Here is a 15,107-nt window from a genome sequence, read left to right on the forward strand (position 1 = left end):
GATTTGAAGCAACACTCCTTATTATTATTTGAGATGTTTTAATTAGGATGCCAGATGAAATTGGGTGTAGATCATGTCCCAAATTTTATTTATTTATTTGAGGACACGACTACCATACGTAATATTATTATTGGTAACAAGAAAATTGTATATGCCTTGATGTAGCAAGAATGGTCCCTTATAGAGTTAAATTGACTCATTTGGACAAATGCCCCTTAAGAATGGCTTTGGTTTTAACATATTGGTTTTGAAAAGTTGAGAACCACGGGGCAAGATAAATTCAAATTGGACTCTACTGGAATTGGGCACGTGTATCCAGGCTGCAACTAGCTTTTGGTCCTTTAAGAGCAAGTGGACAATTTTCCAGGAGTGCGAGACCAGAGCCTGCAATAATGAAAAAACCCATAGAAAGACCAAGGCGAAGACATATCCCTCATGATGTGTCCGAGCCTGTGCCAGCTATGGTGGGTGCCAGGCGACATGGTTAAATGAAAGCCCTGAGGGGATTCAGCAGGATGTGTTACTGTACCACTATGCCGGTGTGAGACCATAGAAGAGCTAGCTTGACACCTGAAAACACAAAAACGGTGGGGCTAAAAAGCAAACTGCATTTTTTCAGTCAGTAGTGGACCTTCCTGCTAAATGTAAAGCATACACCACTATTGAAAGTGTTTGAAAGAGCTAGGGTGCCACAAGTAATTTTATTCGTCCGTGTTGTTCCTGTGTTGTTCCCTCTTCTGCTGCCCACCCACCTCCTTTTCCATTAGAGCCTATTCCCACTCACAGGGCACCCCTACATTCACCGAGATTTAGGGTGCGGAGAAAAGATTTGCAAGTTCTTGCAGAACTTTAATGCAAATCTATCTCCGAATGGGGGACTGATACGGAAGGAACAGGGGGGGGGGTACCCATCCTTCCCTACCGCTCCCTGAAGGGGTCCGAGGCGATGGCCCCTGCAGTGCCCAGCCGGCCTCGAACCCTCAGCCCCCGCACCATTGCATAGGCACCACACTGTACCCCTGCCTTGTAAATAAAAGGCTCTCTTTCCTGTCTTCACGCGGGCGGAATAAGCCCCATCTTTCCTATGCCTTTCTCTCGCCCTATTCCTAACGTGAGTCTGGAAAGCATTGAAACCTTTAGAAATTGATATAAAATCAACCACAACTCCGATTTTCTCCATCCTGGTGACATTCAACTCAGTTGCCTCTGGACTCCATGTTGCTACCCCTACCTCCATAATCTTCAAGACGACAAGTCACGTACACAGGAACTTCTTAATCCTGTCAGATCGTCCTGCCTAACCCTTCCTCCGGGCAATACCAGGTGGCAGACGATGCATATCACTGTCCCATTGTCCTGCCACCACCGGTACTCAAGAAATGTTTATTTATGTATATCCCTCACTCTGCACATTCCCCCCTCCCTTGTCTTAAATGTTAATCAGTGTAACCCCACCTCTCTGTAAACATATTCATGACGTGTGTAATATATTCATGATGTAATCCATGAAACCCAACCTTCCCAAAATGTATTCATGACGTTTCGTGCACTGTATTCTGGGACTTGGAGGGAACTTTTAAAAGTCTATGTCGCCCCATTCTCGGGGTTCAATCTCGCCTTGAACCTGTTGCGCAATAAACTTGGATCTTCTACAGTTTGCTCCTGCGTCCGGCTGAGCTCATTTTCTTCCGCAGGGACCCACGGACTTAGTCCGATGAGCTGGGTGGCAGAGCAGCCTCGCACCCAGATTTTTCCGTAACAGCCTGAAAGCAAGATGAGCACCGCAACCCCATAGTCGCCTTTGACTGGACTTAACTGGCCAGGGGTCCTTTACCTTTTACCTTATTTTACCTATGGCTTGTCTTATCATTCTGCTTTTTCTTTTCACCTTGATGCAATATTTCTGTTTGTGTGTGTGTCTATTTCTGTGTCGTGCGTTGCTTGATTTCGATTCGGCATCCAGACATATCATTATTTTTTAGCCAAGGGCAGTGAACATGGCAGTTTTCACCTTTGCTGCAGCTTTCGGTGCAAATCATGTTTTCAATTTGTGGGGGTTTTTTTTAATAATTTAAAAAATCCAGTGCATCTGAAGCTGCAAGGAGCTTTTTAAGAAAACCACCTTCTCTCCTGTTGGATAATTTTGCAAAACCTAATTGGAATGAAACTTCTAATGCCCCCAGGCTGTGCTGTTGCAAACACACACAGAGAGACACACACAAATGTGTGTGTGCATGCACACAGTCAGAGAGAGATAGAGCTGGAGCCGCCCTTGGAATATAATTTTTGAGCTCCAATACGCGGTGGGTGTTGAAAAGACCTTCGATATTGTGGAGTGTGAAAGTTCGGGGAAAATAATATCTCGGAGCCATTCTCCACCTCATTAAGACACTGATGCTGCGCTCTTTATGCAAAATGTTTAGCAACTGGAAAATGAGGAATGAAGCTGCCTTGCACAAGCCATTAATTCTGAAGCGGTTTCACAGTAGTCTTCTTAAAGTGCAGACAATTATTCCGGAGCCAACGGTTTGCAGATTGCAGCCTATCCCAGCAATTCTTCGTTTGTGTACTGCGAGAGATCTGCTAGCATGCCATAGGTAAAAAGTAAAGGTACCCCTGCCCGTATGGGCCAGTCTTGCCAGACTCTAGGGTTGTGCACCCATCTCACTCAAGAGGCCGGGGGCCAGCGCTGTCCGGAGACACTTCCAGGTCACGTGGCCAGCGTGACATCGCTGCTCTGGTGAGCCAGAGCCGCACACGGAAATGCCGTTTACCTTCCCGCTAGTAAGCGGTCCCTATTTATCTACTTGCACCTGGGGGTGCTTTTGAACTGCTAGGTTGGCAGGCGCTGGGACCGAACAACGGGAGCGCACCCCGCCGTGGGGATTCGAACCGCCGACCTTTCGATCGGCAAGCCCTAGGTGCTGAGGCTTTTACCCACAGCGCCACCCGCGCCCCAGCATGCCATAAGAAATGAACAAATCAAAATTCTCCTGTGAGGCTGAAAACTCCCACTCACAAAGGGATGTTCTGACCTCCTTATATTAAGCCTGATTCATTTCCCTGTTTGTTTGTTTATTAAACTTAATTTTATTGTTATAATTAATTTCATTTCTATGCCGCTTCATATTTTAAAGGGGGGGAAATCTCAGAGTGGTTTACAACTCATTAAAACACCACATTAAACAATCCTGAATAATAATAAAGATTCAAGCGTCAAGGAAAATATTTCAGATCCTTCTCTAAACGACATTTTGCTTTCCCCATATTATTTACCTCCTTGATTTATAAAGCTGCTCCACAGCAGAAGTACTCTAGGAAGGCAGTGGGGTGTAGTGGTTAGAGTGCCAGAGAGACCAGGGTTCAAATTCCCACTCAGTCATGAAGCTCCCTGGGTGACCTTGGAGATGCAAAAAAGAGGAGGGGTCATAGTATCATATGTGGTGGACATGTGTAAAGGTAAAGGGACCCCTGACCATTAGGTCCAGTCGTGGCTGACTCTGGGGTTGTGGCGCTCATCTCGCTTTATTGGCCGAGGGAGCCAGCATACAGCTTCCAGGTCATGTGGCCAGCATGACTAAGCCGCTTCTGGTGAACCAGAGCAGCGCACAGAAACGCCGTTTACCTTCCCGCCGGAGCGGTACCTATTTATCTACTTGCACTTTAACATACTAGGTTGGCAGGAGCAGGGCCTCATCAAACCTAAATCCAGCTCTGATCTCCAACCAGGAATGGGTGCTCTGTAGACCATTTCCACCAGAGAGATGGAATTTGGTCCCCGGTCAAAATGATTCGCAGAAACCCATGAACATTGGACATGAAGCCTCAATCCCAGTGTCTGTTGAGAACGCCACTCTGCAGTCTTATTAATATTCTAATCCTTAATATTTACTACCACATATTCTTTTTCTGTCCCTAAGCCTATTTGTTACTTCCAAGAATTTTCTAATTATCTTATATCACAATATTTAGCTAAAAATTCTTTAAATTTCTTCTGGCCTCTGCCTCTTTAGGAGCATCCGATGCCTTCGGAATATTATCCACTGGAATCTGATCACCACCTTCATCCTGAGGAATGTGATGTGGTTCTTGCTGCAGATGATAGATCACGACATCCACGAAAACAACGAGGTACTAAATCATCATCATCATCATCATCATCATCATAGAATTAAGTATCTTGTAGTTGGCAATGCAAGGATTGCAGACCAACCAAAGCAGTAGGAATTGAATATAATAATTTAATAATAATAATAAATTATTATTTATACCCCGCCCATCTGGCTGGGCCTCCCCAGCCACTCTGGGCGGCTTCCATAAAAACCAAAAATACAGTAAAATATCACACGTTAAAAACTTCCCTGAACAGGGCTGCCTTAAGATGTCTTCTGAATGTCAGGTAGTTGTTTATCGCTTTGACATCTGCTGGAAGGGCGTTCCACAGGGCGGGCGCCACTACCGAGAAGGCCCTCTGCCTGGTTCCCTGTAGCTTTGCTTCTCGCAATGAGGGAACCGCCAGAAGGCCCTCAGCGCTGAACCTCAGTGTCCGGGCAGAATGATGGGGGCAGAGACGCTCCTTCAGGTATACTGGACCGAGGCCGTTTAGGGCTTTAAAGGTCAGCACCAACACTTTGAATTGTGCTCGGAAACGTACTGGGAGCCAATGTAGGTCTTTCAAGACCGGTGTTATATGGTCTCGGCGGCCGCCCCCAGTCACCAGTCTAGCTGCCGCATTCTGGATTAATTGCAGTTTCCGGGTCACCTTCAAAGGTAGCCCCACGTAGAGTGCATTGCAGTAGTGCAAGCGGGAGATAACCAGAGCATGCACCACTCTGGTGAGACAGTCCGCAGGCATATAGGGTCTCAGCCTACGTACCAGATGGAGCTGGTAAACAGCTGCCCTGGACACAGATTTGACCTGTGCCTCCATGGACAGCTGTGAGTCCAAAATGACTCCCAGGCTGCGCACCTGGTCCTTCAGGGGCACAGTTACCCCATTCAGGACCAGGGAATCCTCCACACCTGCCCGCCTCCTGTCCCCCAAAACAGTACTTCTGTCTTGTCAGGATTCAACCTCAATCTGTTAGCCGCCATCCATCCTCCAACCGCCTCCAGACACTCACACAGGACCTTCACCGCCCTCACTGGTTCTGATTTAAAAGAGAGGTAGAGCTGGTTCTGATTTAAAAGAGCCCTCACTGGTTCTGATTTAAAAGAGAGGTAGAAAAGCATCTCCTGGTCTGCCCCGCAGAGGACCTTAAGGTCCATGAATAATCATAGTTTAGAGGTCCCGGGCCCTAAGGAAGTCAGATTATCCTCCACCAGGGCCAGGGCCTTCTCAGTGATGGCTCCGACCTGGTGGAATGCTCTGTCCCAGGAGACCAGGGCCCTGCAGGATTTAACTTCCTTCCGCAGGGCCTGTAAGACAGAGCTATTCCACCTGGCTTTCAATTTGAACCTAGCCTGATCTTTTATTCCCCTTCCTTCCCTCTCCCTCCCCTTTTTATGAAGATTCCCTGCTCTGGGATCCCACAGCTAATTCTCCCCTGGTCTCCTCACTGGCCCAAATAGGACTAATTTAGCCAGCTAGCCCTGGTGACTATCTAATGTTTATTGGATGGATTTTCCATCCTAAATTGATTTCTGAATTTTGAATTTATTGTTATCCACATTTTATACTGTATTTTATGCTGTTTTTTGTTGCATCAGTTAAGTGTTTTAAATTGGTTGTTAGCCGCCCTGGGCCTGGTTTTCTGAACTGGGAAGGGCGGGGTATAAATAAAAAATTATTCCTTCCTTCCTTCCTTCCTTCCTTCCTTCCTTCCTTCCTGCCTGCCTGCATTAGAGGCTGTGTTTGCTATGCAATCCATCCTGGGTTACAGTGTTCCAGGCTCACTTTTAGGGGGCCGGGTGATGCTCTAGTCTGCAACAGGGTGGGAGCTGGGTACCACACATACTACGTGGTCTCCTGCACAGCCCTGCCACCTGGTTGGCCCAGAGGGATGCTTGTAAGCCGGACGGGCTGGAGCGCTCATGATGCAAGGATGCTGAAAACTCATTTTGAAACAATCCGTGCTGAAAAGAAGCGGGGAAACTGATGCGTTCAGGCACAGCGAATTCGAAGTGGGAGGCTGGATGGGGACCCGGTAGTTGAATGCTGGCAAGACAAAGGCCTTGCGGGCAGGTGGTTCCGAGGTCTTCAGATGGGATAGCTCGGTTGGTAGAGCGTGAGACTATTAACCTCAGGGTGGTGGGTTTGAGTCCCACATTGGGGCGAAAGACTTCTGCATTGCAGGGGGTTGGACTAGATGGGGATCACGACCCCTTCCAACTCTACAGTATTATGGTTCCATGAAGCCTTCCCCAGCCTAGTAGGGTGGCTGCTTGAGACAGGGTAGTGCTCACCTTTACAGAGCTGGTGTGACATCTGGGCGTACACCTGGGTCCCTTGTTGTAGTAGTAGTAGTAGTAGTAGTAGTAGTAGTAATAATAATAATAATAATAATAATAATATATTTATATTCCACCTGTCTGGCTGGGTTTCCTCAGCCACTCTGGGCAGCTCGCAATATCAAAAACATGATAAAACATCAAACTTTAAAAACTTCCCTAAACAGGGCTGCTTTCAGATGTCTTCTAAAAGTCAAATAGTGGTTTATTTCCTTGACATCTGGTGGGAGGGCGTTCCACAGGGCGGGTGCCACTACCGAGAAGGCCCTCTGCCTGGTTCCCTGTAACTTGGCTTCTCGCAGTGAGGGAACCGCCAGAAGGCCCTCAGTGCTGGACCCCAGTGTCCGGGCAGAACGATGGAGGTGGAGACGCTCTTTCAGGTATACTGGGCCAAGGCCGTTTAGGGCTTTAAAGGTCAGCACCAACACTTTGAATTGTGCTCGGAAACGTACTGGGAGCCAATGTACAGTAGGTCTTTCAAGACTAGTATTACATGTTCTTGGTGGCCACTCCCAGTCACCAGTCTAGCTGCTGCATTCTGGATTAACTGCAGTTTCCAGGTCACCTTCAAAGGTAGCCCCATGTACAGCACATTGCTGTAGTCCAAGTGGGCGATAACCAGAGCATGCACCACTCTGGCGAGACAGTCTGCAGGCAGGGAGGGTCTCAGCTTAAGTGGTCACAGTAGCTATGCGTACCATCTTCCAGTTTGGGCTGGTGCCCCAGAGGCCGTTGTTGTACAGGGATGACCTGACCACAGTGATCTGTGCATTGTCAACATCAAGCCGTAATGCGTTCCACATGGGGCTACCCTTAAGGCTGAGTCCAGATACTGCGGCTTACCTAGGAATCAACCTTATACCAGGCATAGGCAAACTCGGCCCTCCAGATGTTTTGGGACTACAATTCCCATCATCCCTAGCTATCAGTGGTCAGGGATGATGGGAGTTGTAGTCCCAAAACATCTGGAGGGCCGAGTTTGCCTATGCCTGCCTTATACTGAGACAGACCTCTGGTCTATTGAGCTCAGTATTGTTTACACTGACAGCAGCTCTCCGTAGATTCAGAAGGGGTCTCTCCCATCCCTGCCCAGAGATGCAGGGGACTGAAGATGGAACTTCTGCATGCAGGATACGTCCTCTGCTGCCAGGCTATGGCCACTGAGCTATGGAGGGACTCAGAAACATAGCAGGAATGGAATGGACCATCCTGGGAGAGGCTGGCTGGCTGGCTGGCACTCTAAGCAGAAGTACTCTGCACTGCAACATTTTGTTGCAGACCTCGCTTGTTTTATATGCACTGAACACACACACACACACACACACACACACACACACACACACAAATGCATTTTATTCCCAAAGTTTTAGACCCTGCTATATGCATTCATTTTTTCTCTCCCCCCCCCCCCCAGTAGTCTGATCCTTACAAGAACTTTAAAGTAATTTATGATGCTACACCTCACCCTGGTCTTGATGGTACCTTGAGAAGAAGGAAGGGGAAACAAATTCAATCCATTAATCTTTTCTCCCCCAGAAAAGATCATTCCTATAAATAACCCCTGCCTCTTAGACAGGGCCCAGTCCTAAATAATAGGATTGTGCCAGACTGAATTATAGCCCCTCCTTGTCAACGCCTCAGAATTATGGTTTTCACCTCATTCTGCCTCAACACATCTCTCCTTTTCTTTCGTTATCCTGGACAACGTCCCTCCGGCAAATATTCTGGGCCAGTCCTGGCTCCCCCCCCCCCACTCGCAAAGACTCCTGGGAGATGTGGTTTCTTAGAGGGAGTGAGAGTTGTTAAGAGAAACCACCCCCCTCACCCCCCCTCACGGAACTACAGTTCCCAGAGTTGTTTAACAACAAATCCCTCTTCCCAGGGGACTCTGGGAATTGTAGCTCTGTGAGGGGACTGGGGGGGGGGTCTCCTACCAGCTGTGAGCACCCTAGGACCCACATACCTACAGGACCGCCTCTCCTGGTATGCCCCACGGAGGACCTTAAGGTCCACAAATGACAACACTTTGGAGGTCCCAGGTCTCAAGGTGGTTAGATTGGTCTCAACTAGGGCCAGGGCCTTTTCAGTACTGGCCCCAACGTGGTAGAACGCTCTGTCACAAGAGACTAGGGCCCTGCGGGACTTGACATTTTTCCGCAAGGCCTGCAAGACAGAGCTGTTCCACCTGGCCTTTGGTTTGGACTCAGTCTGACCCTTATGTTTCCCTCCCCTTATGGTTTTGATTTATGGGCTACTTTTAAAATGAGGCTGCATTTTAAATTGCATTTTAACCTGTATTTTAAATTGGGTTTTTTTCCCCCTATTATGTTTTTATTGTAATTTTACTGGTGTTAGCTGCCCTAAGCCCGGCTTTGGCCAGGGAGGGCGGGGTACAAATAAATTATTATTATTATTATTATTATTATTATTATTAACAAACCACAGCTCCCGGGATTCTCTTTGGTGTAAGCCAGACTACATAAAGTGGCGTCCTAGTTCTTTGAATCATAGAACTGTAGAGCTGGAGGGGACCCTGAGGATTCTAGTCCAACCCAAGAATATACAGCTGTCCCTTAAGGGGATCGAACCTGCAACCTTGCCATTATCAGCACCACGCTCTAACCAGCTGAGCTATCCAGTACATAGTGCAGATGGTGTCAAAGCCCATCTGAATATAGCTAGGATGCTGGACCAAGATGGGTCATTGACCTGATTCCCCCAAGCGATTTATTTGCCTCTTAAATGAGTTCCAGGTAAATTGAGAATGGAAATGAACTTATCTACTGATCACCAGAAGCTCATTCTTTGCCTTTTAATTGCATGGGCGAGAGAGGGAGGGTGGGCTGCCCTCACTTACTTCCCCCTGCATGAAAATCTTTCGTGTTTTGTGCAAATGAAGCCCAGAGTTCGGGTTCCTCGGGGAGACAAGACAAGGCCTCTCTTTTAGCTCAGCTTAATCAGCTGGCTGTATAATTTTATGTCTCTCCGAAAAGGAGAATTGATTAGTACCTGTTTAAGGAATGGTATGTCTAATCACATGCTTCGTGAGCTGTGAGCTTGCGAGTCTGGAGGGAATCAAGCCATTTTCTTCATTTTCTGAAGCGGAAATTTTTTAATAATAATAATAATAATAATGTATTTTTAATTAATTCTTTTTCAAATAGAGTCATTCAGATATAGGAGCCTAGGCTGTTGCCCTATAACATTTCAGATCCTTGGCCCATCTAACACAGTATAGCATTTCTAGTCCCTTCGGATGGAAAAATCTGCTCCAATGTTGTGGGCAACACCTGCTGATTCTCAACAGACAAAGGGTTGGGTGGATATTATTTCCATTCGTTAGGGAGCAGGGAATCAGTGCATTCTCAAAAACCTAGCACCCCACACCATGATAAATAGTGCAATCCTATATATGTCTACTCATAAGAAAGTTCCATTGCTTTCAATGGCGCTCACCTGAAGGTGTATATCAGGCATAGGCAACCTCGGCCCTCCAGATGTTTTGGGACTACAACTCCCATGATCCCTAGCTAACAGGACCAGTGGTCAGGGATGATGGGAATTGTAGTCCCAAAGCATCTGGAGGGCCGAGTTTGCCTATGCCTGGTATATATGGATGAGACCTGGCAGACCCTGCTCAGCCAAAACAAAAACAAAAAACAACCCTACCCTAAGTCTATCATGGATCTCTCAGTCTAGCCTACCTTACAAGGGTGCTGTGATCATTGAAGGACATGTCAATGTGAAAAATGCAAAATAGATTTCTGCAATTACGGTATTTTCACATGTATATTGCGGGCGCACAATAAAAAGTCTTGTTTAAGATGAATTATCCCAGCAGATCGGGAATATTGCAGATATTAATATTGCACAGTTTGAAGCAACTGGATGCATAAAAACTAACTCCTTCTGAAATAAAAGCATTGCCAAGGCCCATAAGTTTAATTAAAAACTTTACTTGCAGAACTTTTTTCATACCATAACAGAACCATCAAATGATACATCCAGACAGTTCTATAAGACATACGCCAGTCCAAGGCATAGGCTCCAAGTACCTGACAAAATATGAAATAATTCCAACAGAAATAATTCCAACAGACCTAGAAGCAGAGGTCTGTTTCTCCCCACAGCCTGCATTCCAACCAGCATCCTGTTTTAGGCTGTTTACCTGGAGAGCTTCATTTATATCTCACAGAGTCTGGGAACAAAAAAAATGCCACCCTTCCAAGACGGCAGATTTGCAATTCAATACCTCTCATGTGATCTAAGGTTAAACACTCCTGTGCTAGCTAGCAGAAAACAACTATAGTTCATTATCGACTCAGTTAGAGTTCAGAGTCCTATTCTTGCCATCAGTGTAGCCCCATGGAAAATCCCCATGTTAAAGCCTTCATGAATACACATAGCCATTCCCATTTCAGTGTCAATTAAACCAATTATGCTTAACGAGGAAGTGTTCACCTGCCCTGTAGGCCTCACCTGTGCTTCCCTTCTGCTTCCCTTTCTAGCTGTGGTGCCGGTGCATCACAGCCATCTTCAACTACTTTGTGGTGACCAATTTCTTCTGGATGTTTGTGGAAGGCTGCTACCTGCACACGGCCATCGTCATGACCTACTCGACAGACAAGCTGAGGAAGTGGGTTTTCCTCTTCATAGGATGGTGTAAGTAACATGCTGTAGGCTTGTCTAAACAACAACAAAAAATGTTTTTAGGTCTCGCAGAGAAGAGCCACCTGCCTGATATCAGTAGGCAGGGAGGTCCAAAGTGTGGGTGCTGCCACGCTTAAAAAAACCAAGTCCTTACAAATGCAGAACAGATATTATGGGGCAGCAGTAGCAGTGCCAAGTCTGCCAGTCAAAGCAGTCGAGTGGGCATTTGTGGCTGGGAGAAGGAGTAGGTACCATAGCTGTCAACCGTCCCTTATTTGGTGGGAAACTCCCTTATCCCAGCGTCGTGTCCTGCTGCTGTCCCTTACTGATGAAGTCCCTTAAATTTCCCGGGTTTCATGCTCGCCTGGCTCAGGATGGAAGCAGCGACTCGGGGTCCTCCGCCACTAGAGAGCGTGTGCGCACGAGCTGCCATGTCTCAGTCTCTCCCTTTTCCCCCTCAGGGGCGTGTCGTGAGGAGACGGGTGGCGGCGGGCGGGCAGGCAGCCCCTCTCTTGCGAGACTTCCACCGTGCTGCCAGGGGAAGCCGGAGGTGGCAGCGGCTGCTGAGGAGGCGGCCTGAGGGAGGAGGAAGAGGAGGGGATGGGGAGGGATGCAGAAGGGCAGCGCTTCAGCAGCCACCGTGGCACCGCAACCGCCTCATACCAGGCTCGCGGGCAGCGTGGGCGAGAGTCTCTCTCCCTCCCTCCCTCTCTCTTGGGCGGGGAAGGGCCGATGGAACTCCTCGCTCCAGGACGATGGCAGCCCCGACGTGCTGCTTAGCATCCCCTCCAACCAGTGCAGCATCTTAATGTAGGGACTTCCCCCTCTGCATCCCTTTCATAACTCTATTTTTATAAATCATTTGTCCGTCCATAGTTCAAATTTTTACAAGTTTTCTGTCAATCCTACCAATGTATGTAACTCTTTACAATAGCTTTTCAACTAAATTATAAACTTTCCCCATTATTTATTAAAGAGGTCCTCTTCCTGGTTTCTAATTCTGCCTGTAAGCTTTGCCATCTCGACATCGTTCATCAGTTTTGTCTGCCACTCTTCTTTGGTCGGAGTTGTAGACCCTTAGGATCATCTAGTCCAACCCCCTGCAAAACACAGTCAGTCGCAGCAAAAGCAGCATGGCTCCATCAGTGGTGGATTTCTGTATAAGCCAGGGGTCTGCAACCCGTGGCTCCAGAGCCGCATGTGGCTCTTTTACACCTTTGCCGCGGCTCTAGGGTGGATACTAGCGAGGGGAGGAGGCGCATTGTGCGCCCCGACACTCCCCACTGTGGCGGGCGCTGTACTGGCTGTGACGTCGCATGGGGGCGGTGCGTGCATTGGTCACGCACCGTCCCGACATCACCTTCCCGCCCGCCGGCCCGCTACATTGTAAGGGGCATGTACTCTGGTCAGTGCATTGAAAGGGGGCATGTATGCTGGTCACTGTTTTGAAGGGGAGTGAAGAACACACACACAAAAAAAGATAACTTGTTAATTTAACGTTTATTTCTATGAGGAGGAGTAATTCTGAGGGGTCAAACAAAGAAATAATTTTTTAAAAGTGACAAAAAAGTTATTTTTATAATGACGAGTTTTGCGGCTCCCAATTTTTTTTTCTTCGGAAACGGGTCCAAGTGGCTCTTTTTGTCTTAAAGGTTGCAGACCCCTGGTATAAGCTAAGCAAAATCCCTTATTTTGGCTGCTGATCCCTTATTTTCAAGGCTGCTGGTCCCTTATTTTCAAATCTGTAAGTTGACAGCTATGGTAGGTACGAAAGGGGGTGAAGGTGACTGTGGGGTTTGTGGGTGTGTGCAAACAGCAGAGAGAAGGCACACTAATTTGTCAAAGCTACCTGAACCATCTCTCTTTCCCCCTGCCCCACTGCTTTTCTAGGTATTCCTTGTCCAATTATTATCGCCTGGGCTGTCTGCAAGCTGCATTATGAAAACGAGCAGTGAGTACATCCTTTTCATCCATTTCTCATGACTGAGCAGCTGAGTCAAAAGGCTCCTTAGCAGGCGCCAGCGTCTGTGTGCATGCGCTCTAACCAGGGACAATGGAAAGTGAAAATTGTCACGACAGTAGGATGGGCAGGATTCCATCTGTCATTTTTCAGAGCTGGGTGCTTTGAAGGAAGGGAGTCGCCACAAATTTTCAAGTACCCGACAGCTGTTTGAAGGCTATTTCTTCCCGATTCCTCACCTCATCCTTTTGCTAAGAACCAGCCAAACGCTTGTTAATTGGATGGCATGTGAGAGCATGTGTAAACTCTGAAGGAGGAAAATATCTCCTCATTTCCACAGCAGACTTGAAAGTGAGGAGGTGTACCTCAGACATGTGACTATGTATGCGCATTGCAAGGGCTGTTGGAAACTTGCAATCTGCCATTACCGTCTCTGTCGAAAGGGAGCGCATATTATGGGGACACACACCAGATTCACCTGTTTCGTTTCCCATGCGCAATTGTGCTGAAAAACGAAATGGCATCTCAGAAGATGTAGTTGTGTGCAATCCTTCAAGATCAAAGCCAGCCTGAGTCTAGTTTAGTTGATAGTTGAGTGTGGCGATCACACAGGGTCCCCGGACGTTTGACGGTCTATTGATCCCTGTGCCACCACTGTGATTGCCTCTTCGCTGCCACCAACCCGTTTCTCATGGGTACACACGGAGTCCAGACAGTTGTTAACATTAACAAATGATCAAGTTTATTTTATAGGGATGAACAAGCTTATGGTTTCAGTTAATTTTTCTTGGCAGTTTCTTAATTTTAGTTTCTTTTACGTTCTTATACGTTCCTAACAACTTCAAACTGATTATCCCAACTAGCTATCTAACTCCACCTAACAGTTCCTCTCACTCTCTCACCACACAACACGACCAACCCACAGACTTATATCCTCCCTCTTCCTTCACCAACTCCCCGCTCTCAACTGACTTTCACACAACTCCACCTCTCACTCTAACTCCTCCCCTCAGTTTCTCTCTGGCCAATCACATCACACTCATTTAATCCTTTCCTTGTGACCCTCCTAGGAGGCAAACGCCACAGTGAGATTTGCACAAGCTTAAGAAACGATGTTCTGTTTGCAGGTGCTGGTTTGGAAAGGAATCGGGGAAGTATATAGACTACATCTACCAAGGACCAGTGATTCTTGTCTTGCTGGTAAGAAAAGAAAAGAAACAGCACTGGAAGCCTCCTCATAAATATGCAAAATTCCACCTGTCTCAGTTTCTACCTGGATTTAAGGTTTTCATGTGACCTGACCGTGTTTACAGAGTGGTAAAGGTAAAGGGACCCCTGACCGTTAAGTCCAGTCACGGACGACTCTGCAGTTGCGCGCTCATCTCGCTCTATAGGCCGAGGGAGCCGACATTTGTCCACAGACAACTTTCGGGTCATGTGGCCAGCATGACTAAGCCGTTTCTGGCAAACCAGAGCAGCGCACGGAAACGGCGTTTACCTTCCCGCCGGAGCGGTACCTATTTATCTACTTGCACTTTGTGCTTTCAAACTGCTAGGTTGGCAGGAGCAGGGACCGAGCAACGGGAGCTCACCCCATCGCGGGGGTTCAAACAGCTGACCTTCAGATCGGCAAGCCCTAGGCTCTGTGGTTTAGACCACAGAATAATAACAACAGCAACAATAATTTTATTATTTATACCCCACCGATCTGGGTAGGTTTTGGAGCCATTCTGGGCAGCTTCCAGCAGAATATAAAAACACAGGAAAAGGCCTTCCACAGGGAGGGTGCTACCAGCAAGAAAACCCTCTGCATTATCAATCTGCTATTGTTTTGCTTGCTGATGTCAATAATAATAATAATAATAATAATAATAATAATAATAATAATAATAATAATAATAATTTATTATTTATACCCCAACCATCTGGCTGAGTTTCCCCAGCCACTCTGGGCGGCTTCCTATCAAGTGTTAAAAACAATACAGCATTAAATATTAAAAACTTCCCTAAACAGGGCTGCCTTCAGATGTCTCTTAAAGATAAGATA

General features: G+C 47.1%; 1 protein-coding gene across 5 annotated transcripts in view; it reads left to right on the top strand.

Annotated features, from left to right (window-relative positions):
* CRHR2 (corticotropin releasing hormone receptor 2) overlaps positions 1-15,107 on the top strand; it is a 212,100-nt gene that overhangs the window by 154,985 nt on the left and 42,008 nt on the right. For all 5 annotated transcript variants that reach the window (XM_028750879.2, XM_077936696.1, XM_077936695.1 and 2 more), the window contains 4 exons: positions 4,014-4,131; positions 10,959-11,112; positions 12,991-13,051; positions 14,188-14,260. In XM_028750879.2, coding sequence (XP_028606712.2) covers positions 4,014-4,131; positions 10,959-11,112; positions 12,991-13,051; positions 14,188-14,260 — 406 coding nt within the window. The remainder of the gene's footprint in view (positions 1-4,013; positions 4,132-10,958; positions 11,113-12,990; positions 13,052-14,187; positions 14,261-15,107) is intronic.

Source organism: Podarcis muralis, chromosome 12, assembly GCF_964188315.1.
Source record: "Podarcis muralis chromosome 12, rPodMur119.hap1.1, whole genome shotgun sequence".
Classification (NCBI taxonomy): domain Eukaryota; kingdom Metazoa; phylum Chordata; class Lepidosauria; order Squamata; family Lacertidae; genus Podarcis; species Podarcis muralis.